The 24,210-nt window shown below is 35.7% G+C and overlaps 2 protein-coding genes across 21 annotated transcripts; one reads left to right on the top strand and one right to left on the bottom strand.

Moving 5' to 3' along the window:
* Positions 1-523: 523 nt before the first annotated feature.
* Positions 524-11,346, bottom strand: LOC137726498 (putative LRR receptor-like serine/threonine-protein kinase At1g56130). Of its 3 annotated transcripts, none has more exons than XM_088693956.1 (25): positions 11,123-11,346; positions 8,087-8,263; positions 7,616-7,802; positions 7,396-7,467; positions 7,200-7,271; positions 6,904-6,975; positions 6,706-6,777; positions 6,518-6,589; positions 6,341-6,412; positions 6,182-6,253; positions 6,028-6,099; positions 5,850-5,921; positions 5,685-5,756; positions 5,435-5,500; positions 5,170-5,232; positions 4,937-4,981; positions 4,769-4,830; positions 4,146-4,531; positions 2,780-2,975; positions 2,515-2,679; positions 2,275-2,393; positions 1,921-2,131; positions 1,578-1,809; positions 1,278-1,428; positions 524-1,189 (listed from the first exon to the last, which is right to left on the bottom strand). In XM_088693956.1, exons 2-25 carry the CDS (start codon positions 8,193-8,195, stop codon positions 758-760), a joined length of 3,144 nt encoding a protein of 1,047 aa, XP_088550082.1. In that variant the 5' UTR covers positions 8,196-8,263; positions 11,123-11,346; the 3' UTR covers positions 524-757. The 3 variants fall into 3 exon arrangements, with proteins under 3 accessions (XP_088550082.1, XP_068321534.1, XP_088550083.1); XM_068465433.2 differs by having other exon boundaries at positions 8,087-8,257; XM_088693957.1 differs by having other exon boundaries at positions 8,087-8,253; positions 11,123-11,264.
* A 5,038-nt stretch (positions 11,347-16,384) lies between these two features.
* On the top strand, positions 16,385-22,282 carry LOC137726505 (uncharacterized). Of its 18 annotated transcripts, none has more exons than XR_015962368.1 (6): positions 16,385-17,083; positions 17,681-17,711; positions 18,297-18,394; positions 19,418-19,594; positions 19,874-19,951; positions 22,014-22,282. XR_015962368.1 is itself a non-coding variant. In XM_088693958.1 (5 exons), the coding sequence occupies exons 1-5, from the start codon at positions 16,915-16,917 to the stop codon at positions 22,065-22,067; spliced, it is 405 nt and encodes a 134-aa protein (XP_088550084.1). In that variant the 5' UTR covers positions 16,385-16,914; the 3' UTR covers positions 22,068-22,282. The 18 variants fall into 18 exon arrangements, 2 of the variants coding, with proteins under 2 accessions (XP_088550084.1, XP_068321541.1); XR_015962369.1 differs by lacking the exons at positions 18,297-18,394; positions 22,014-22,282 and adding an exon at positions 21,295-21,594 and having other exon boundaries at positions 16,385-16,658; positions 17,018-17,083; XR_015962363.1 differs by lacking the exon at positions 22,014-22,282 and adding an exon at positions 21,295-21,594 and having other exon boundaries at positions 18,297-18,356.
* The last annotated feature ends 1,928 nt before the right edge of the window (positions 22,283-24,210 follow it).

The following is a 24,210-nucleotide window of genomic DNA, read 5'->3' as shown; positions in this document are numbered from 1 at the left end:
TCCTAAAAACTTAGGCTCCAAATCATTTCAATTGTTGCCTAATTTTTTAGGGAGGAAAGCTCATATTTGGATCCAAAAGTAGAAAATGTCATGGATGTTAGACCTGAATAGTGAAAAGATCGTAACACTCTATAACAAATATACTTATAATTTTGAGTTTGTTTTTGTATTGCATGTGGTTTAATATTCTAGTGAATAGGTCATTAAGTTTCCACCCATGTGTCACAGGTTCAAGATTCTCCCCTCATAAATTATTAAAAGTAAATAGGTCATTGAGTTTCCACCCATGTGTCACAGGTTCAAGATTCTCCCCTCATAAATTATTAAAAAAAAGGTAATAGATTGAAATTTGAATAAAAGTTAAGGTGACAGATAAAAAATTTGCCTTTTCTTCTCTATTCTGCAACTGGACCACCAACATCAAGGCTCAATTTATAGACCCAAAAAGGCCTTATTAAATTATCTGAATTCCCTTAATACATTCTTAAATTTTAGTGGTGGGATCTCCATCCAATGATGGTGGTGGTTCATGAACATATCTATAAACATTTTGTATGAATAAGTACAATATACATCCATCTGCTAAGATATGTTCAAATCTGGCATGCTTTCCCTGCCCACTACCAAAAGCCAAAGCTAAAGTACAATCACAATTAATTATTAAAATGTGTATTATATAAAAGGAAAGGGTCCAAAACAAGTACAAGGGTGCACAAATAGATAAAAGGAGCATGCATAAATCATTTCCCGACATTTATCACCTTCCTTCTACTCTAATGCCAGTGAGCAGTGATTGAGTGACATTTACAGGAGAAGGCGCAGGGTCAATCCAGGGAGTGTTAGCACCACTTGCATTGCTGCCTCCCGGCTGATGGTTGAGGCGAACATTATTATCCTTGGATGCAGTTGATGGGGTATCATCCTCCACCAAAAAACTACCTGTTGACAATGTTGTTACATCTTTAAAATCATAATCTGTCAAATAGCTTGGCTTCGACATGACAGTGCCTAAGTCAATGTCTCCAGAGAGCATTGCAACCACACGTGACATAGATGGCCTCGCCATCGGTGATCCCTGCGTGCACAGAAGAGCTGCTCGTATCAATCTAGTTGCTTCAGTTTCATCAAACTCTGTCAATCTTGGATCCACCAGCCCTAGAGTTTGGTCGTTTTCATGTAGAGTCCATACCTGAAAAACATTATGCCACGGTCAAAGGAAAGTATAAACAAGTTTTTCATAACAATGCCAAAATGAAGCTAGGGGATGCAATTCCTACCCATTCAAGAAGATAAATCTTTTTTGGATCCAAGTTATTGTAAGAGTTTGGTCTCCCGCTGAGGATTTCCAAAACAACAACTCCAAAACCAAACACATCGACCTTCTCTGTCAAATGTCCAAACAATGCATACTCCGGTGCCAAATAGCCTCTGCAATGCAAGATAATCAAATGGTTGCACAATGTTGCTTGAGATCATTAGCGGCATTATTAACATGTGTGTTAAAATTTCATGCAAGTATAAATGTGTGTGACCATAATGTATGTATCCTCTAGAAAAAACAATAAAGGATGGCTTACATTGTCCCTGCAACCCGGGTGCTAATGTGGGTTTTCTCGTCATCATAAAGCTTTGCCAGTCCAAAATCTGATATTTTTGGGGAGAGTTCTGCATCGAGCAAAATATTACTTGCTTTGACATCTCGATGTACAACCCTTGGCCTTGACTCCTCATGAAGGTAAGCAAGTCCTCTTGCTGTTCCCAACAATATATTGAATCGAGTAGGCCAGTCAAGGTGCAAGTTACTTGTTCCTGAAATATTAGTGAACACATTCAATCAAAAACATTTCTTAACAATTTTATAGTGCTTGGAACTACAGACAATGTTGTTTCTATGCAACCTAAAAGTAGATAGGTTTGTACCAAAAAGTGCCTGATCAAGGCTCTTGTTTTCAAGATACTCATAAACCAAAATGCGGTGGCTGCCTTCAATGCAGCATCCGTACAATTTCACTAGATTCCGATGTTGTACAGCAGATATGGTAGCAATTTCAGATACAAATTGACTCTTCCCTTGGTGAGATGCTACTGAAAGTTGCTTCACAGCCACTACTCTACCATCAGAAAGTGTACCCTACAATGTACACATAAACACAATTTAGTGACATGAAAGAAAAGAAAAAAGAAGCTTAATTTTCTTCTCTCACTCGCTCGCTCTCCCTCCCTTTCTCTTGTCATTACTTCAAGTACATGATATTGATGTAACACAGATTTCACCTTATAAACAGGGCCATATCCTCCCTCTCCTAACTTATTTGAAGGATTAAAATCTTCGGTTGCAGCTCTCAACTCAGCATAACTGAAAGTATTTGGCCGAGGGCCTAATCCTAGAATATCTGCACATTCACGAAACAGTGTGACATAAGTTTTACTTTCGTGAAAGCATTCTTACTTGTGTGTGTTAATGCCAGAACAGAGAAACCTGAATTGGATACCACTAATAATATGATCGTTTACCTTCATCGTCCTCTTTTTCTGATTTTTTCCTCCACATATATAAAGTCGCAAATATTAATAGCAAGCTCCCAACTCCAACAGGAACTGCAATACCAATTATCAACCCATTCCTGCTCTTCTTTCTTGGAGTAGTTGGTGGAAGCCCAGAAACCGTTGGTGTAAAATCTGAGCGATAAAGTAGACGAATTCTTCAATGTCAATTAACAGCAGAAATTTACATTTAAACCATTCATAGGAAATCTCTACTAGTTAACACAAATTGTACCTGAAGCAGCATGGACGGCTGCTATTAGTGGGCCGTAATCACCTGCTGAAGGTATGCAACAAGTCCCTTTACCAGCCCACAACAAATGAATTTCAAGATAATTCTCTGACACGCTAACATTGAATCTTTTCATAATTCCTATTTCAGCCCCACCTGCCTCCTTGGATATGTCAAAGTCCTTCATCATGCGGGTACCCTAGCAACCAAATGAAGAGCTAGGTAATAATTCTAGTCTCCTTTAAATTATGGGACATTTTGAATGCAACTCCTAATTACCAATGTCATTTAATTGAAATCTTGATGATTTTCAGTTTTTGAATAAAATCTCTGCTATTAAGTAATAATATATTTTTATGTAGGTTATTATATTTTAAATTAAAAATTGCTTTTTTAATTTAGTTTTTTTTTTTATCCACCCCACCCACACCAGGCCTCGAACCTGGGACTTATTCTATCCCACCCCTTACCCACACCATTACCACTAGGCTATTCCTAGTGGCTTAAATTGATATTTGTAGTTGTTTATATTAATGAGATTTTAAATAAAAACCATAATTTATGCGATTAAAAACAATACATGATAAAGTATATTCTCTAATATATTGTGTTTATATATATACACATACATACATACATACATACATACATACATACTTGGGTACATTCATCAAAACTAACCAAAAAATTATTGTACCAAAACATGGGTACATTTTTCAGGAAAAAAAAAAATTTGGCTTAATAACATATTAAATTTCTTCTATTAAACTACACATGGATACATTTTCAAATCAACAAAATTTATAGATTTTAAAAATGGATTAGAAAAAAATTGAATGGATTTTATATGAAAAGGGGTACATTTTTATATTAAAAAAGGGTACATTTATATGTAACAAATTGATATATCTAAGAATAGGTACATTTAAGATTAGAAAAAATTGAAAAATATATAAATGGGTACATTTAAGATTAAAATGTTTAAAATATTTTTATAAAAAGTTAATGGGTACAGACTTATTCTAATTTTTATTTTGGAACTTTTTTGAATTGAAAATAATCAGGAGTTTAATAAGGGTGTGAGTATTAAAACCCTAAATCAATTATTAATTTTTATTTTAAAATGTTATGTAACTAACATGCAAATTCATTAATAAATTAATGCTAGAAACTTTGATCAAAATCTAAAAACTAATAAGGTCTCAGTTAATAAACATTAGTAACTAGAAACCGCATCCAAATTTTTCCTTAAATCATTATCTTTAGTTAAAGTAGCTTAAAATATCGAAAACCTGCCCAATGAGTCTTTACTCTTTACTTCAAATAAGTTAGATTTTTTTTTTTTTTCTTTTCCCATAAGCAGCCTTACCTGAATATAAATATCAAACACACGCCGTCCTAGACTTGCCCAAGTTTGCTGAATGCGCCTCTCAAAAACCGTCTCTGCAAAGTGCAATGTTACATTGTAAGGTCCATTCTCAAGACCCAGGCCATAGTATCTCAGTGATCCTGGGGACAATCTTGAAGTCTTGAAAAGCTCGGGGGTCACATCTGTTCCGGTTACTTCTTCAAGGGTATTTTTCAGAAACGATCGGTTCACTCCATCAGAAAACATACCGACATTGCTGACGGCCCATTTCTCTATACTGGTTACATTGAATGTTGCTGGACCAAGAGCAGAGTCTTCAGCCTCATACAATATGCCATCACGTCCCTTCATTTGCGGTCCACCACAATTGATTGAGAAGTTTGCATCTGTAAGTTTCATGTAATACCAGAATCTATCCATGATTAGCGATGAAACTTCAAATTGAAGACTCATACTAATGTTTTTCAGTCACATTTCTGACCAGTTATGCTTATTACTGAACTTATGAAAACATGATGGCAATCTATATCCATATGTATACATAACTAGAGAAGCAATGCCTTCTCCTCCAACATGACGTTGAGTTAAAACAGTAAATGTTGGGTGACATAAAAGCAGATTACATCGTGGGGTATTTCGATTGCATGGAAAATTTCTCTGGAGGCAATTCAATCCAGGAAGAGTACTGCGAACATAGAGAACAATTATTAGTTATCCAGATAGAAACATATAGTGGAAGAGTAGTGATAGTATTGCTTGTCTAAAAACCGGCAACAGAAACTTCAACTCACGTTATGTTTTTTTTGTCAAATGTGAAGTTGTTGACCACTAAGTTCCTGCATAAAATCATTAATCAATTAACATGTGAAGAAATATATCTCTGTCAAATGAACATTCCACGTACATGATCAAAACTTAATAGGCAAGTAGCACTGTGAGAACGAATCGTAGTGATATTTTTTGTCCGAACATATTCTGGGGATTTAAACTGTAAAATGAAGATGAAAGATAAAAGGAGACGTACAGTTGCGATATTGTGGTCACCCACTGGGGAAAGCTTCCTGATAAAAAATTGTAAGACAAATCTCTGCTAATAACAAAATAGAATCAGAAGACACAAAATACATGAAAGTTATAAGAACTTCAACTTGTGTAAGATAAAGGATTAGAATGCTTACAAAATGCACAGACACATACATGCACGTGCGCACACATGTACAAAGTATTGGTTTCAGTGTCAGTAGACTCAGTACATTCTATAGGACTACTTTTAAGAAATGAGGACTTACATAGTCTGAAGTGGATTGCTCTTTTGGCTCGGAAGAGGTCCAGACAGACTATTGTTTCCAAGAAACCTGGCCATTTCGATTATAGTAGAAGGCACCCAGAAAAGAAAGAGAGATGAGCAAGAAAAAGGTCAGATGTGCACAAAATCTATAAGGATTAGTCCAGATCTTCAATCAAAGTAGGGAATGTTAAAGATTTGATAACTTATGTATGATGAGGCAAGCAAAATATAATAATAAGAACGGGGATTACAAGGATGTAAGAGAACTCATGGTGAACAAAGAACTTGGGAGTTGGCCTGTCAAATTGTTGAAACTCAGATCCCTGCAACACCACCGATAAGTTGAGAGGAGCAATCAGAATGAAAGAAAACTAATTGGCTCGTTAGGGCTCAAGCTTATATGCGCTGGTACGTACAGTATCTGTAGACTTTGATATTCTCCAATATCAGATGGGATGGTACCAGTGATTAATGCATTTCGTAGTTTTCTGTTATTCACATCAAATTTGATAAAAAGTAGATGGAGTAAGATATCAAAAGGAAAAAGGAAAAAGTTGGATGAAAGTATATGGATCAACAAGAATCTTCACTTACAATTCAGTCAAGTTCTTCATTTTTTTTATGAAATCAAGAGAGGAGCTCCCATCGTATATATCACTGATATGCCTACATCATTATATGCAAAATAACTGAAATCCCGTCTTCGGAGAAAGAGAAAGATTACAATTTATGAAGCATTTGTACTTACAGAGATTTCAATGAGGTCAGTTGAGAAAAGCTGGTTGGTATTGGGCCTTCCAAAGAGTTCCCTTGAAATCGCCTACAACATATAAGAAGCTTGTGAACAAGTTATCCATCTCAGGTCTGCTTTCATAAACTGCATAAGATCAAAATTTTCTGTGCTTACAAGGAAATGAGTTGTGTCCAATTCCCTATGAAATCAGGTATCTTTCCTGAGAAAAGACTGTCCGATGTCCAACTAAAATTCACAAAGTTGACTTATAATAAGCTCATCCAAGAAAAGCAATCTCAAAGTACTAGATAAACGAACAAATCTAAAATACGATTTAAGAGCCGTTCTTACAAGATTTGCATACTGGTTAGCTTGGCAAATGTTGAAGGAATTTCACCACTGACTCCACAGCTGTCCATGTAACTGTGAAAATCATAAGGCAACTGATTAATACCCATCTTATACATAATGTGCAATTTTTGCTTATGCATAAGGAACTAACATGTAATTCAAATATGATGATTTAACGAACCACTTACATTTGCTGGAGCTTGACTAAATTACCAAGTTCTGGAGGGAGTGTTCCGGAGAAATTATTTGATCCGAAGCCCCTGCAAGTCATGTTGAACAGGCAAACAATTACTTGAAAGCAATTATTGAAGAGTGACAGAAGGTTCTGTATCTAATATTTATGACACAAAATTTTACTGTACGCTTTCTCATTTTTCATGGCTTACAGTATACTTAGCTCCTTAAGGTTTCCAAGCTCCTTGGGGATGGGCCCAGAGAATGAATTGTGGCCAATTTGCCTGAATGGAGATATCAGTCAACTAAAGATAAGCACCATTACATTACACAAGAAACTAGTACTGCATTATTCAATAAAAACATAATGGTTTGTGAGATTACGGTGTAAACAATAGAGAAAAGGTGTAAAGAACATAACTGTAGATTATGATATTCAAAATGAAGTATACAAATTGCGACGAGTCAGAAGTATGATACTTAAAACAAATTTTCTCTCACTACTTACAATTCAATCAATGCAGACATATTGCCAACAAATGCCGGTAGGGGACCTTTGAAATAATTCTTATCAATTTTCCTACAAAAATTGTAACGAAATGTAATCATTAACTCTTAATCTTACGACGTCACCATATTTTTAATTTCCAATTGATAATTTTGATGAACCAAAAACAGAGAAGGGAGTTGGAAAAAATTCATACAAAACCGCGAGATATCTTAGAGCCAAAAGTTCTTCATGAAACTCCCCTCGTTTGTACAGGGCTTGCACTCTCCTGGAAAGCAAAAAGATTGACCATTTAGAACTTTATAAAATGGAGTGGCACAGTCAAATTATTGACGAATATATATATAGGTATAGCTAGCGAAAAATCAGCATTGTCAGAGAAATCTTGTTCATAAAGAGAAAGTAGTTTAACATACAGTTTGGTGATGTGGCATGTAGCATTGTTGTCGTAAGTACAGTTGCAAACGATGGCTGGGTTGTTATTGGGGTTCTCAAAATCGGTGCCGTTGAAGGCAGATCCACTGCAGGGTTCTCCGCTGATATTCCACAGCCCCGACATTGCTTGTGTGTCCCATTGTTCCAATATTGAGTTCAACGCCCTCACTGCACTCTCAGTTAATTCAGTCCTTGTGTGTATTATATTATATCACACCATGATTTGACTTGTGTTACCACTTACCAGACTATCTCGAATCAAATGAGAGATCAAACTGATTATTACAAAGGAAAATTACCCTTAAATTGGATGTTTTGTATATGGGAAGAAAAATGGCTTTGCAAATAACTTCCTCAGAAACTTCATTTCATATAGTCGAAAAACACTTAAATATCATTTTTTAGGGAGGGAGAGAGAGAGAGAGAGAGAGAGAGAGAAAGATAGAGAGAACCTTCAGATGGGTCAGTGGTAGCATTTTGAACAAAGGACAGCTGAAAACAGAAGCAGCTGAGGAAGCAGAGTAATAGTATCCTCATCAACTTCATCTTCATATTGTACATGTGAAGAACTTGCTCTCCTCGACGGATTGAAACTAAACGGCCAACCCTTATATTCCAACTGGCTGAGTCTTGCATGTAAAAAGAAGACCATTAGATTTTAGTCATATATTGACAACGTGTGCGTATATACTTAAATTTTGTCCAAGTTGTATGATCAAATGGCGGCCAACACCTTTTTAATTTCCCACCTGGAGTTGGCTAAGGCTTTGACCGTATTAGTTGAATTGTATATTGTAGTATTAGACATTAAGTTGAAATATTCATGTACAATTCTAGATTGTTAATATTTTTCTGGTTGAAATATCAAGGGATTGACTTACGGATCAACATTCTTACTCGGTCAACTACTAATTACGGAGAGGGATTTTTATCCATAGCGAAAGAACAAAGGATTAATTCCTTGTTAGTTGGTGATCTTGATATGAAATCTAACGAGGATGTCATCGTGACAATATCTTAAACTAATCACATTATTATGTATGACAAAATCGAATTGTAACTTTGGTCTAAAATGGGCGACTCTAAGCCAAAAAGGATTCTTGATTTGGGAGGATGGGAAAAGAACGTCGATTATAAGCAAATAAACTATTTTTACGATTCGAACCTGTAACCTTTCGATCACAAAGAAGCAAATTTTGCATTGTGCCAAGGCTCGCCCTAAATTGTAGCTTTAGTCGATAATCTAAAAATTCATTATACCTATGCATGTATTCAACAAAATATGAAACACTGGTTATTGACGTTAATTCTATGAGAATTTTTATTAAAAGCAGCATACGTGCAATTCTCTAATTTATTCTTCTTAAAGGTATTCCTCGGAACTTTGGCCAAAATTCTTAGCACGAAAGACTAATGCTTAACATTTGTCGAACTTAAATACTACTTATAATAGATCTTAAATTTGTATACTAAAACTACAATCAAGTCATAATTCACAAACTAGCCTAGTACTTTAATTTTCTCCTTTTCAATGTTAGGAAAAGAAAAAAAAATTGTTCATATCAAAGACTCATACTCATCCTCGCAATCGTATCAATAAGCTCATCTCTCTTAGCATAAAATAAAATTGACAGGTTTTATTAACCAGTAATACGCATTGGGTAGGAAAGGCAAGGGAGACACATATACTGCTTAAGTGGAATTCGGATTCTCCTGGAAATTCATAAATCGTGTTCGTTCATCGTATTTCATGCGGTCAAAAATTATTTTTTATTTTTTATTTAAAATGAAATACAATCAGTACTTAACGAAAATTGACCGTATAATGTACGATGAACAAACACAGTTCACAGATTTTCAAACATAAAAAAAAATCCAAAGAGTGACGTTGGGCGTAAGTGACCTTTGGTGTATGACACGTAGGTTGCACATGCAACGCGATCAACTTGCGGTCAGAGTTGATGAGTTTTCCAAAATGTTCAATAAGTTTAATCACGGATAAGATATTATATAAATGGATGATCTCGGTTTACTATTTTAAAATTTTGTGATTTTTAACATTTAGTATATGAATTTTTTTTTTATCCCATAATTATACCTTAAGTCTTAATTTTTTAGCAGTCTCATACATTCGTTAAACTGATTGTTAAGTCAGCCTTTAACTAGTGACATGATACCTATAAGAACAATAACTAGACATTACGCATCAATAAAGGTCCACGTGAATATTAAAAATAAATTAAAACCCAAAAAAAGAAAAAATTGAGCAATGATGCAGCAGCCTGCTATCTTTCTTTCTCTTCTCTCCCTAAAATCCCGTATCCCCAGCAACCCTTGCCCTCGCGACCTCATAACCCTCAACAAAGGTTTTCGGACCTCGTAACCGTCACCCTTCGTCTAGCTGCCACTAGCAATGGGTGGGCGGAGATCAATTCGGCCACCAACGGAGGAATTGAAAGGGAAAATAAAGCGTGCCTGATGATAAACCTATCGATCCGATTTGCTCCGAAGAATTAGAATTCTTTGTCCATGGATTTTGCCCACTTTATTTTTTCCAAAACCAATTTCCATCGTGCGTTTTCCGTTGCCCTTAAAAAAAATTGCAGAAATTTGGGAACGAAGGTGAAGGCCAGAGAAATCCCGCTCATCTCTTCACTCCAGGGCCAAATCCCACTCATTGGGTTTTCATCACTTCTTCCTTAATCCAAGCCGCGGCGGAGCAGGACAAAGCCGAAGGCACGCCAGACTCACCAACCCAGATCCCAACCATTTCTTTTCTGCCTGAACCACCCAGCCAACCCCGAACCACCAAGACCCACACCTGTTGCTGCTCGACCCGTCGCAACCTCGCGCTTGCCTGACCACCTGCTGCAACCCGCCATAACCACCAAAGTTGCACCTTCGTCGCACCCAGATCCACAGAAGAACTAATTGCAGAAGAGAGAAAAAGGGACGGGGGAGAGGAAGCAATTATCCCCACCTTTTTCTATTTTTAATTTTTTTTTTAATGTTTTTTTAATTTTAGTTTTTTGTAATTTCGACGTGGATCTTTAATGATACGCTCAATCATTGTTCATATGGTCATCACGTTACCAGTTAAAAGATGACTTAACAGACAACTTAACAAATGTATAAGACTGCTTGAAAATTAAGAACTGAGGTATAATTCTGGGATAAAAAAAATTTTATACACCAAATATTAAAAACCAAAAAACTTTAAGATAATAAACTGAGAGTAATTCTTATATAAAATATGCAAATAATTATTAGACATTGACAAACCACGCAATATTTTTTTTATTTTTTATTTTTTTTAAGCAAGAAAAAGGATAGGGAAATATACTGCTTTCGAATGCATCTGTTGATCACAGTTAAGGATGAACTTTAACATTTCGAAAGAGAGAGCCAGCTAGCTAGCAGTTGATCTCCTGTATTTTATAGGTGCATATCATATGGAGAGAGAGAGAGAGAGGAGAGAGGGAGCCGACCTGCTGTTGAAGCAGAAGGAGGAGCAGAAGCAGAAGCAAGCAGAAAACTGGAAGGAAGAGATCAGAGATGGCGGCTGCCTCGCCCACTAGTTCTGAAATTCATCCCCTCTCTCTTTCTCTCCTACTAAGAGCCTAGTGGTATAATTGGTCTGAGTCGATGACAGTCTGTTTATTCTTGAAACCAGCAATTTGTTTATTCAGCAACTAGGATAATTAAAATGCAGACGACGTTTTTCTATAAGGACGAAAAGTTTGTTTATGTATTTTGACGTGAGTAATGTTAAATAAATTAAATTTAGAGACAAAATTTAAAATTAAATAATGTGTCACCAATAAGAATGAACATGTTTATCAACGTTTAAGTAATAAACTAATCATAAATTTCTATGTCCTTTAATTTCTAAAATTTGCCTACAAATTTAGTGTCGCTAACATTATTCTTTTGCTTCCACTGATTTCTTTCCTTCAACAATTAACAATTTTATCTACTTAGGCTTTGCCTAATGTCCACACAATTTTACAACTTTCAACATGCATTTGCTTTGGGCTGGATCATTTTTCTTGACTAAACCAGGTTTATAATTCAACATTAGCATGAATTGTTCACACCATTACATATATAGTCTTACGCGTTAATGCACACCAACTTAGGCTTTGCCTAATGTCCACACAATTTTACAACTTTCAACATGCATTTGCTTTGGGCTGGATCATTTTTCTTGACTAAACCAGGTTTATAATTCAACATTAGCATGAATTGTTCACACCATTACATATATAGTCTTACGCATTAATGCACACCAACTTAGGCTTTGCCTAATGTCCACACAATTTTACAACTTTCAATATGCCTTTACTTTGGACTACTTCTCTTGACCAAATCAGGATTATAATTCAACATTAGCAAGGTGGTTCGCACCGTTTGCATAACTTTTCTTCTCCATTCTCAAAGTAACTTTTTAAATTTTCTTGTCAATATGCATTTGCTTTGGGCTGGTTCACGTTAACATGCATTTGCTTTGGGCTGGACCACTTTTCTTGTCAATTCTCAAAATAATTATTTAATTTTTCTCGACGACATGATATTTAATAATGTGGATGGCATTAAATTATCTCGTAATCAAAAGACAACGAGTCAATGGACAAAGTTGACGAATTGGGAGGTAAACTTCCGGGCTCGTTTAAGAAAGAAATCAAAATTTCGTTTAAGAAAGAAATCAAAATTTAACTTTAAAATGTTCAATTTGTAAACGGCTTGTAATTTATGAAAAAAATTGTTAAAATGAAGGATCCTTTGAAATAATATAATATTTTCAGTCGTCATTTCGTTTTTAACTTTAGTTTGCAAAGTTATATATTTACAACATGATTTTTGTAATTATGTTTAGTCATAAAGGGTTTGGTACACAAACAACAAATGGTTGCCACAATTCTACAGAGGACACAAATTATATATATACTAAAAGAGTAACTTTCGTTTTAATTTCCGTTATGTCCTTTTAGACTCAAATAATTGTTACTTCTACAGTGTAGATCCGATTTTACCTCCGCCTATTTTGATGTTATTTCAATTTTGCAAGTTTGCTTTGCCGTCAAACGGAGAACAAAATGGGACGCATGGGTTTTCACTGCTTCTTCCCTCTCTCTCTCCTCAACTCATTGTTCATCCTTTCCACTAGGGTTGGGTTGGGTTTGAAACGGTTCGGTTTTTTGTCGAAACCGAACCGAAATTTCAAATTTTTTTCGGTGTTTTTTTTTTGTTCAGTTTTTCCCGAAACAATTGGTGGGCATTTTGAACAATTAGTGGTAAAGGACACTTTGAAATCAATTTTTTTTTCTACAGCTGAGACAATTGATTAGTTGATAAGAAAGCGACATTTTCTTTCCATTTGTAAGATTTAGCCAAAAGTATTTTTTAACAACTATGATATAGTTTGATTTCAATTCATAATTACTTATTTTGTTAAATTTAACCTCTAATCTGTTAGTAAATCTTTATACTTTATGTGCAAATACATATATAATCCTGTATGTATATTTTTTATAATGTTGTTAAACAGTTTTACTTCCATCTTTTTGTTTGTAGAGGGTGAAAACTGCGCTGTTCACAGATGCGAAACAAAGGACATCTTCTACTTCATATGGGAAGTAGAGATTAGTTCGATCGTGATTGTTTTTCTGATTTGGTTAAATTCAAAATTAGTTGGCTTGTGTCTAATTTAGTTGTTTGCATTGTTTGCACACGTAGTCGTTTTCTAACTTAGTTCATCAAAATATGTCATCCAATTTTCAATCCCGCAATAATGTGTGAATCACATTTCCTGCAGCAATGCGCGGACTACACTTTCTAGTTATCTATTCTAAAATTGAGGTAGGATTTACTGTTTATTCAGCTACAGTTAAATTTTTGCCCCTCAATTTTACCTTATTTACAAGAAACTCATGAAATTTGCGCTGGGTTGGAAGGGTAATTTTGTCTGTAGGGTATGGGACAGATTGGCCCTTGATTTCACCTTATTTACAAAAAAAACCCATCAGATTTAGGCTTGATTTCACCTTAGAAGGGTAATTACTCTATCTTTAATAATTCCTAACCACTACATTCATTATTTAAATGTTAGATTGAAACTTTAACCATTCATGGCAGGGTGCAAATACAGAGTGTAATATATACCCACCATCTCACTGTCTGGAAAGGAATTGGATTAGACACATGTCACATCACATCACATACCACATCAAATACCATTTTATTATTTAAATCTATTAGACACATGGGTGGGCTGATCACGTTCACCTAAAACCTTCTTTAATCCGTACACCCACTACATCATTTTGAGTATTATTGTATTATTGCAACGACAATTTACAAGAATAAGCATTTCTAATTAAATTATTATTTTTGATAAACCCATTTAGAATATGATCTGGGTTTTGCCTGGATTCCAGGGTAAAAACCTTGAAACTTAGGCCATCTACAACCGATGGTTGGCCAGAGGGCTCATTTTAGCCCTCTGGTCCTTCAAGATTCTCCTAGATATTAATATTTTAATGAACAGTACATGGTCATATTTGCCTCCGTCTCCAACCGAGGGCCAGAGGGCCAGATGACTCGTTTTAGCCCTGCCACAAAAAACGGTCTCCAACCGAGGGCCAAACATAATTTATTATTTAAAAACTACAACTTAAATTAAAAAAAACGGCTAAGTGACGTCAGCATGACATCAGCTAGCCGTTGGATTTGAATTTTTCTTTTGCTATAAATAGGGTGGATATTGGGCTATAATTCACACAACTTTGAATTCAATCTATTTCAATTCAATCTCTTTCAATTCAAGTTTGCAATGAATTCCAACTAGGGGTCCTCATCTAATGCCAAATTGGAAGCAAAATGGGCGCAAATGAGACGAGAAGATGAGGAGTGTGATGAAGAAGTTCAAGTAAGGCGCAACAAACAAAACATGACAATAGTCATGGCTGTGGCCATGGTGTGTCAACCAACTGAGGAACAACCTCAATGGGGTGGCTCTATTGCTGGTCGCTCTTACAAACCACAAAACAGAGCGATGTCGCATGCCAATCTGATGAACAACTACTTCAACCCCAACTCGGTGTACACAGAAGAGGATTTCAGACGTCGCTTCTGGATGAGGCGTCATGTCTTCGAGCGTTTACTTCGTGATGTCCAGCAAGTCAATCCATACTTTCGACAGAAGCTGGACAGAGCAGGCCGCCCTAGTTTCTCACCTCATCAGAAGGATACTATTGCACTTCGAATGATGGCCTATGGCTCCCCAGCTGATTCGATGGATGAAACCCATGGTATGTCTGAGTCTACATGCCTTGATACTCTTCAACAATTCTGTGACACAATTGTTCAGGTTCACAAAGACGAGTACCTCCACGAGCCAAATCAAAAAGATTTGAATCGGCTCCTTCGCAAAGCTGAAGACCGTGTGTTTCCAGGCATGATAGGGTCATTAGACTGCATGCATTGGGATTGGAAGAACTGTCCCACCGGATGGCAATGAGGCTTTAGCGGAAGGTCGAGAAAGCCAACTGTTGTGTTAGAGGCGGTTGCCTCATATGACACATGGATTTGACATGCTTTCTTTGGAGTCCCTGGATCCCAAAATGACATTACAATTCTTAGGCGTTCACCCCTCTTCAATAACTTGATGGAAGGTAAAGCACCTCAACTTCACTACTACATCAACAACCGTTAATACAATATGAGGTATTAGTTGGTAGATGACATCTACCCAAAGTGGGCGAGACTTGTCTAAGCAATTCCAAACCCTAGGAATGACGCAGAAAAGTTGTTTATCTTACACCAAGAGGCATACCGGAAAGATGTTGAGAGAGCTTTCGGTATTCTACAAGCACGGTGGAAGATTATTAGCGAACCGGCAAGAGGGTGGAGTCAAGAAAATTTGGACTCCATCATGATGTCTTGCATCATATTACACAATATGATAGTGAAGGATGATCGAGATGAGTATATTGATGGAGAGTCCGATGAAGACCAAGAAGATCCAAATGGGTCAAGAAGGGCTCATGCAAAAATATATGATGGGCCTAATTGGCTTTTCAATCCAAGAATTGGTAGTATCTCTATGAATGAGTACATGAGGCGCTATAGAATGATACGTTATCGTGCCACAAACAAGTACCTACAACATGATCTTGTTGCACATCTTTGGGCCAAAAAAAGCATGGAGTAGGCGTTTAAATTTATGTTATTAAATGTTTTTTAAAATGTTGTTTAAGTTTCATGTTGTTAAATTTTTTTTTTATGTTGTATAATTTGTATGTTGGTTAATGTTATTTAATATTATTTCATATTGTTTAATGTTGTTTCATGTTATTTAATTTAATTTAATGTTGTATAATGGCTTAGGAAGTTATTGGAAAAAAATATAAAACAAATTTTGTGAAATAGAAGTTATAGGATAAAAATAGAATTTAAAATAAAATAAAGCAATTATGTGAAATAGAAGTTATAGGAAAAAATAGAATTAAAAAAAAAAATGAAACAAATTTTGTAAAATAAAAGTTATAGGAAAAAATATAATTTAAAAAAAATATTAAAAATAGAAGTTATAGGAAAAATTTTGTAAATAAAAAATAATAATAAAACTATAAAAGAAAAAAAATTCAAATGCAACGGCTAGCTGACGTCAGCTAGCCGTTGCATTTGAATTTTTTTTGTCCTTAAGCATTCCTGTTGGTTATAATCGACAGGATTCCAGTATTTCTGACCAGCCAGCCCTCCAATCCTCTAGCCCTCTCCGATTCTGGGAGACTCTCTCAGATTCCAGAACCCTCTGACCTAGCGTTCGGTTAGAGATAATTTTCGAGCTATTTTCGACCTCTGGACCATTCGGTTAGAGATGACACTTTTTAAGGGTTGGTTTGATCTGGTTTCCAAGTAAGTTCTGCATAAAAGTGTTGGCTGCTGCTGCTCCGCTCCCTCAACGCTCATTTTTTACACATCGCATCGTCGATCCGATCCCCGCTCCAATCCGCCAAACAGGCTCGTCCCCCCTCCCAAAGCCCTAATTCGTATTGTTTATTTCTGTCCGAATTTTGATCTGATTTTTTTTTTTTCCATATTTCCAGTAAATCATTTGTTATTCCTCCTCATCTCTCTCAGTGCTTTCACTGAAATTTTCAGTGCTTAGATCCTATTTTGTTTCTGATTTTAGTTTGCGTTCAGTGTGATTTTGTGTGAAAGAATCAAAGATGTTGGGAATTTTAAGGCAAAAGTGGGAGCTGGAAGCTCATCAGCTATGATACACCCTCTACTTCTGCAATTTATGAACTTTCATTATATAAAACACTTGATTAATTTACTATTATGTGATTTACTGCCTAATCTTTGTGTTGGTTCAGATTTTGGGGCGGAGGATCCACCCCGCCACGTCGGCAATGAGGGGTTTCGCATCTTCGGTGAAAGTGGTAATCTGACGCCTACCAGCATCTAATCTTTGGCATTTATAATCCATGCCATTGCTTAACAAAAAAGTTGTGTTTTTTGCCTTTTTAGAAGATTAATTTTGTAAAAAATATAAATCTTATAAACATTCTACCCATTGTTTAGTTTAACGAATTTTGTAGTGTTAGTTCTGCACCATTCCAATTTGCCTTTGATTGGATAAATAATAGCGTTGTTTAGCTAATTTGCAAATTTCCTCATATTCCTAAGTTAGCATTTTTAGTCAAAAATTTTAGATTTTACAGATTTTTCCAGTTCAGGATGATAAAAATTTAGGGCTTTGATTTGTTGACGTGATTTCCACGTACTCTGAATTCAAATAGAAATGCAAGGATATATTAGATGTGTGAGTAAATTTTCAGTCTTCATATATTTGTTTAACCCTTAACGATATGTGAATTATTGATTGATAATTTGATAATATGTATGCTATTATTGGATAAGAAAAATTAGTTCGTTAATTTGTTGGGCTTGGTTGTTTTGGCATGTTGATGTTATAAAGCTCCTCTTTATAGTTAGGTTGAAGATCATGTTAATAGATTTTTTTTTGGTTGGTTCAGATCAGGCGATTCCGGAGGCCCTGCCATCGAGGTTAGTCTGAAGCGATTCCTATCTTATTGACTTATTGCATGTCAAAATCTGCTTCAAATTTGTGATTTAATATATTGGCCTTTAGAAAAATTCATGATTTTGTCTAATCCAATTGAGTGATTAGAAGAATTTTCATCAAATTTCTGGGTTCTTGGGGGGTTCTGAATCTTGATGTTGAGAGAGCTTGGTTGCTTTAATTGCAAATGAAATTAGCTTCTAAACGTTCATAATTTGCTTTTTCATTTTCGTTCTAAATTTTCTTTGAGTTCAGATATATTTGTTTTTTTTTTGGGTGATATATTGCCGATGCCAAAATATCATATTTACAAGGACAAAGATAGCAAGGTTCTAAATCAAATTTTTATCCTGGTTCTACTGCTGGGTTCACTATCAATAAAAGGCTCATGAAATATGGTATTGATTTTAGAGCCTTTGATTTCTCAGATTGTCTTCATATATCGAATGTCATCTGAATTTAGTTGTAGTTATTTTGTCAAAGTTTGTTGTTGTTTAGCTTTTTCAAATGGCAGCCTTAGTATTTGCCCAGTATTTTTTGTGAATTCCAAACTTTGCTTATACTTGTAGGTACGTAAAAGCTGCCAATTGGATTTGTTCCCCAGATGATAATGGCATACCTATATAATGGTTGTTCTTTTGCGTTGTTCTTTTGCTTTGATGTAGAAGTAAGAAAATTGTTTTGCTCCTTATGTATCCTGCTTCTTTCTGTCCGTATAAGAGTTAAACTTGCTGCTGTAGAAGAGTTAATTTCTGGTAGGCAGATGATTATAGTGTTGTTCCTATTATGCATAAGGTTGTGGTAATAATATTGTGAGATTTTATGTCTGCATAAATCCAATAGTGGTTTTGATAATCAGAAAGTAATCTCCCAACTTCTTTGTGATTATAGTTGCTTTGATACTGTCATAGGGACTTTTATCATACTTACAAATTGATTTTGATATATCCATTCGTAGGTTTTAAATTTTTGTCAAACCGAAAAGTTACCTTGCTGGGTATATTTAAAAAGTAGTTTAAATAATCAATATTACTATGGTAGTTTTCAAGTATATGTTAATTGGAATTATTCCTTTTGGTTTTATTTTTAAAACTACATATCTGTGGTAAGGAGGGATACCTATTGAAGTTTTGAATTTCCAGTAAATCTGATCATCAGGTGCTTTAAGATTTGAATTTTTAAAGTGGTTCCCCAAAACTACCAAAGTGGTTCCACAAAACCTGCAAAGTGGTTCCACAAAAATCTGCAAAGTGGACGTTATGTTGCTTGCAGCAGGAGATTGTTTAGGGTTTAGGGTTTAGGGTTTAGGGTTTAGGGTTTAGGGTTTAGTTGAAAAAGATATACAAAAAAAAAAAAAACTAGGTAATGGGGCACTGAATTGGGTTTGAGAGTTTTGATATTATGAGAGAGGTAGGGAGTATATAGGGCGAGAGGGAGGTAGGTGATTTGCAGAAATGGAGGGTGAGAGAAAAACGGGAGAAAAGGGGTAGTACATTATATTTTGATTTTATAATTTTGGGGGTTTTGTGTTTAAACTTTTTTAGTACTTTTTTCGTAGATATAGCCTACAAATGTTGACCCAAAGGTCGGACCTTCCTATTACAATTATTAAAGTTAATTATTTTAACTAAAGTTGATTTGAATGTGATGATGATGGCAACCACTAACAACAAAACAACAATCTCCTTAGATTAAGGAGAAAGAACCGAAAGGTGAAGAAGAAAAGAAGGGAAAGGAGGATAGAGAGCTTTGCACATGCAAATGTTAGTGTACATGTAAAGCAGAAGTTTTACTCTTTCGTGTTGTTTATCTCGGTCTAGCTCTGGTATTTTGAGGGTCTCCGAGAATACAATATACTGTGACTCAGGTCTCATAGCTTTCTTGCTATATGATATCATAGAAGTAAATGCTAGAATGCTAAATTTTAACCAAGACCATACTCACAAGCAAAATACAAATACAAAAGTCCATTTTAAAATGAAGGTTGTGATTTATCGAAAGATGTTCCGTAAACATAGGAATTATGGATATGCAGGCATATGTATTGTAGCATTATGTGATGAATAGGTTTATTTTTTCATAAATTATTTTTCTTCGGGTATTGCATGTCGTGATCACCACAGTGATGTTTGATGTTCTTCTTCAGGTGCTTCTTGGGGATGTTGGAGCTGGGAAATCAAGTCTGGTGTTGCGCTTTGTAAAAGAACAATTCGTTGAATTTCAGGTTTGTTTTATATCTTTCAAAGGACGCATTTTCTTTTTTATCCATACCTTTACTTTTATAGTATGTTATTACAAGAATCAATTGCCATCCTTAGTTGGTGGTATTATCTTTACAACACATTCAAGGCAACGAATAAAATCGCACTTGCTATTTGTTCTGTCAACTGGACTACTATAGTAGAACTTTAGAAATATCTGATGAAAGCAATGAAGAAATCACTATGATTGATCTGCAAAGAAGCTCTAATAAGTTACAAGAGAGTAGCAATGTAAATTGAACTGCTTATTTTATGGATCAATTCACCTATCTCTTGTTTTTTCTTTCATTTGGAGATAATTGTGTAAATGTGTGGTTTTGTGAGCGTTACTTATGTAAAACGTGTAATTATTCCAATATCAATGGTGAAGGAATAATTGTTGGAATCTCTTGAACACTGATAAATAGGAGAATTGTTTGGGGGATGTAACTAAATTCGAAAATGATTGCCTACATATTTCCTCGTCAAAGAGGGAGAATCAAATCCCGTGTAGTTCCATGCATGAGTTGCATGAGCATGTACGCGTTAGATGAGATATCATATATGAGTTATATCTCCTTAGAGGGAACCCTAGCTTGGATATTTATAGATGAGATCTTTCCACTCTTTGTCTTGCTTTGCATGAATGCTTATGCATATGTAAAGCACCATATCAAAGCCAATATTCTCATGCTATAATCATGCAAATGTAAAGTGTAAAACAATAATTCATTTAGCAATCCAAACACACCGCGTCATTCACGTCAAATAAAATGATAAGAGTAAGGATTAAAGCTAAGTAGGTAAAAGATTATCTTACCATCATGTTGTTTTCCTTAAAATTTCATTATTTCAATTTGAACTCTTTCGTATATTTCTCCTTTCATGTTCTTTATTTATAGTGTGGATCAGATTCAAAACCCTTTTACCCACACCTACTCACATTTTTTTTCTCATTAATCAACTTCCTCTCACCACTTTCTTTCTTTTCAACTCTCTCCCAACCTTCCAAAACCTCTTTATTTTCCTTCTTTTCTTCCAGTTCTTTACCTTCCGGTAGGCTATTCTCACACCTTCACTTCCCACAAACACCCCCTTCTTTCTCTTATCACAGATGACAAACTACAAAACAACACTCTTCTCTCTCTCTCTCTCTCTCTCTCTCTCTCAGTTGTTTTCATTTTTATTCACTTGTTGCTCACTCTTTTCTTTTCTTTTCCTTGCCTCTCACAACTCCCCCGACACCTCTCTTTCTCTTTTCTTCTTTTATGTTTTTCTTCAACCCCTTATCTTCTATAATATAGCTGAAAATGTGCATATGTAACAGGAGTATAATTGGTGAGCAACATAAAATGGAGATGTAGGCCAAAGTGGCTGGCTGAGAAGGCCTGCTCAAACGTATATAAGCTGCTTAAACTGATGTATAGGCCAACATAAAGATTAGGTTGTCGAGCTTTTTGGATATTTTATAGAAGAGATGATAAGGAACAATTTTTGTGAAGGAAGTGTTTTTATTTGATCACAGTAAGTTGAATTTTTAAGCTCCAAACATGACTCCAAGGTTTTCTGCGGATTTTCAAGGCTGTAATAGTATTTTGATAATCTGGAATGAATGGACCGTTAGATCTTTCTGAGACTTTGATATGTTAAGGTAGAGAGGATAAGGAACAATTTCTATGAAGAAAGTATTTTGATATGAGCAAGAGAAAATGTAGTTTCGAAGCTCACAACAGGCCTGACTGGTTGATAGACGAGTGCTGAGCAGTCACTGATTATACCTGAGTTTCTGAAGTTATACGGCTCCAATGGATCTCATATTTAGATATGTTGTATATAACGAGTTAACGAACAACTTTCTTGAAGACGGCTTTTTTATTTGAACTATAGAAAATGGTAATTTGATCTGCAAAACAGATATGACGAATTTCTCGTTCTTGAAATTCTTTCACTTGATAACTAGAAGAAAGTGATGATGAGTTTAGTGGAGAGATTTGTTGGGTAAGCTCTTATGCATTTTCTGGGATTTGTATGTGATTTCTTTCTCAGGATTCTCGTTGCAAAATAGAGGGATATTTGGTGGTGCTTCACGGAGTTGGATAATGGTGTTTCACTAGAACTTGATAACACTTTCACATAAACACACAATATTGGAGTGGTTCGCCAAAGTGACTACATACATTGGGGTTTGCTTTCATTTGTATTTCACTATATACAAGAGACTTACAAATACAATGAAAGATGACTTAAAGCGTTTACATAAGGTAAAAGAAATGGATGATGAAAGAGGAATGGTATGAGAAAGAGAACATTCCTTTTGCTAGTGTGTTCTTGCTGGTGTGGTGTTCTCCCTTTTTTTCCTCATGTCCTTCTTCTAGTTCTTGCCCCTTCCTTTATAGGGATCATATGAGATCTTCCTTCTCACAACATGTACAATCAAACTTGAGGATAAAAGCTCCCTAGTGTCCTAATAGAAATCCACCAAGTATTGTGCAAATTATTAGAGCATCTCTAAAGGAGATGTCAAAATGTCCACATAAGCTATAACAGTAATAAAGGACTACACTAATATTGTCCAACCGAAATGCCAATTCCTATGTGGTGCTGACATGGATTGGTAGCAAAGAGGTTGCTGTCAAATTTGATAGCAGCTTCAAATATTTTTTTATTAATTTTTTTATGGGAAACACTGAAACTGAAGGCAAACGAAGATGGGCCGGATCTTAATAGTCCAGATCCCTGTGGATCAACCAGAAAGCAGCAGCCCCGCTGCAAACTTAAGTTGTCGCTTCGTTCCCCATCTTCCCAGCTGTCGGAGAAACAGATATCAATCTAGGCTTGGGCTTTGACTTGGTTCGATGGATCTCAATTCGGCACGGTTTCTGGAGAAGCAGCAGGACGTCGACTTGGCTCAATCGGCATCGACTGGACGATGGCCTTCGCCGGAGAAACAGTCGGGCATCTCCGAGAGAAGCTTGCAATGGGCATCAATTCATTCAATATTGATTGTATTAGTGTCGGGTTCGCATTGGGTGTGAGGGACTTGCGGGAGGGAAGCCTTTCTTGGTGAGGTTGCATTTGATTTTATCAGCGTTGGGTTCAAATTGGGTGTGAGGGACTTGCGGGAGGGAAGCTTGCAGAGCTTCCATGACTGAAGGTGTGAAGTGAAGAAATCCGGGGGTTTTGAAAGATGTCAAAATGGGTGATAAAATAATAGTTTAATAAATAAAAGAAAAGAAAATAGTGTAATAAAATAATATTTAATTTGACATACCGGGTGGAGAGCAAAATTTTGAAAGATGTCAAAATGTCATATATGCCGTCAAATTCAAAATTTATGTTTAAAATTTGACATCTCCTTTGAAGATGCTCTTAGCCATAATATGTGTTCGAATAGCAAGACAACATTTGTTAAACTAATCATTAATAATGATATGTGTTCCAATAGCAAAGCAACATGTGTTGAGCTAATCATGAACAAAAATTATCATGTAAGGTGGATGCATGTCTAAGGCCACGTTAAAGTTTATCTTATGGTAAGCTTGTTGGAACAAAACATATGGTAACTCTACAAATTGGTAGGATATCCAGATGATGGTGAATTAAAAGCTCCAAAACCCATGGTTATAATCACACCTCAAACTAAAACTAAAAGAGTAGCAAAGTATTTAGTTGCTAGTGGCACGCAAATGAGAAATACAAAGCCTAATAAATCAATCTACAAATAAAGTGAAACATATATGTATTTGTTAACTAATGAAAAAAAAGAACTTGGTAGATCAAACTTTAGCGTAAGACACAAATTAAAAGTACCTTGACACTTATATGGGTACATTCTTTTTTCTTTAATTTTAAAATGTATCCATGTCAAGTTTAATCGAAGAAATTTACTAACGTTATTAAGCCTAATACTTTTTTTTTTTTCGTGATTTTGAAGAATGTTGTCACATCTCGGCCCGGGGCGGATCACTTCCTGGGCCCGCTCCACCATCGTAGCACGATATTGTCCGCTTTGGGCTCCGACCACGCCCTCACGATTTTGTTTCTGGGAACTCACACGAGAACTTCCCGATGGGTCACTCATCCTGGGAATGCTCTCGCGCGCTACTCGCTTAACTTCAGAGTTCCCATGGAACCCGAAGCCAGTGAGCTCCCAAAAGGCCTCGTGCTAGGTAGGGATGAGAATATACATTTAAGGATCACTCCCCTGGGCGATGTGGGATGTCACAATGTACCCATGTTTTGA

This window comes from Pyrus communis, chromosome 5, assembly GCF_041283825.1.
Source record: "Pyrus communis isolate YQ-2024b chromosome 5, ASM4128382v1, whole genome shotgun sequence".
In the NCBI taxonomy this organism is placed as follows: Eukaryota; Viridiplantae; Streptophyta; class Magnoliopsida; order Rosales; family Rosaceae; genus Pyrus; species Pyrus communis.
Note: the sequence above shows the minus strand (reverse complement) of the source record. Positions and strands in the feature narration are given on the sequence as shown.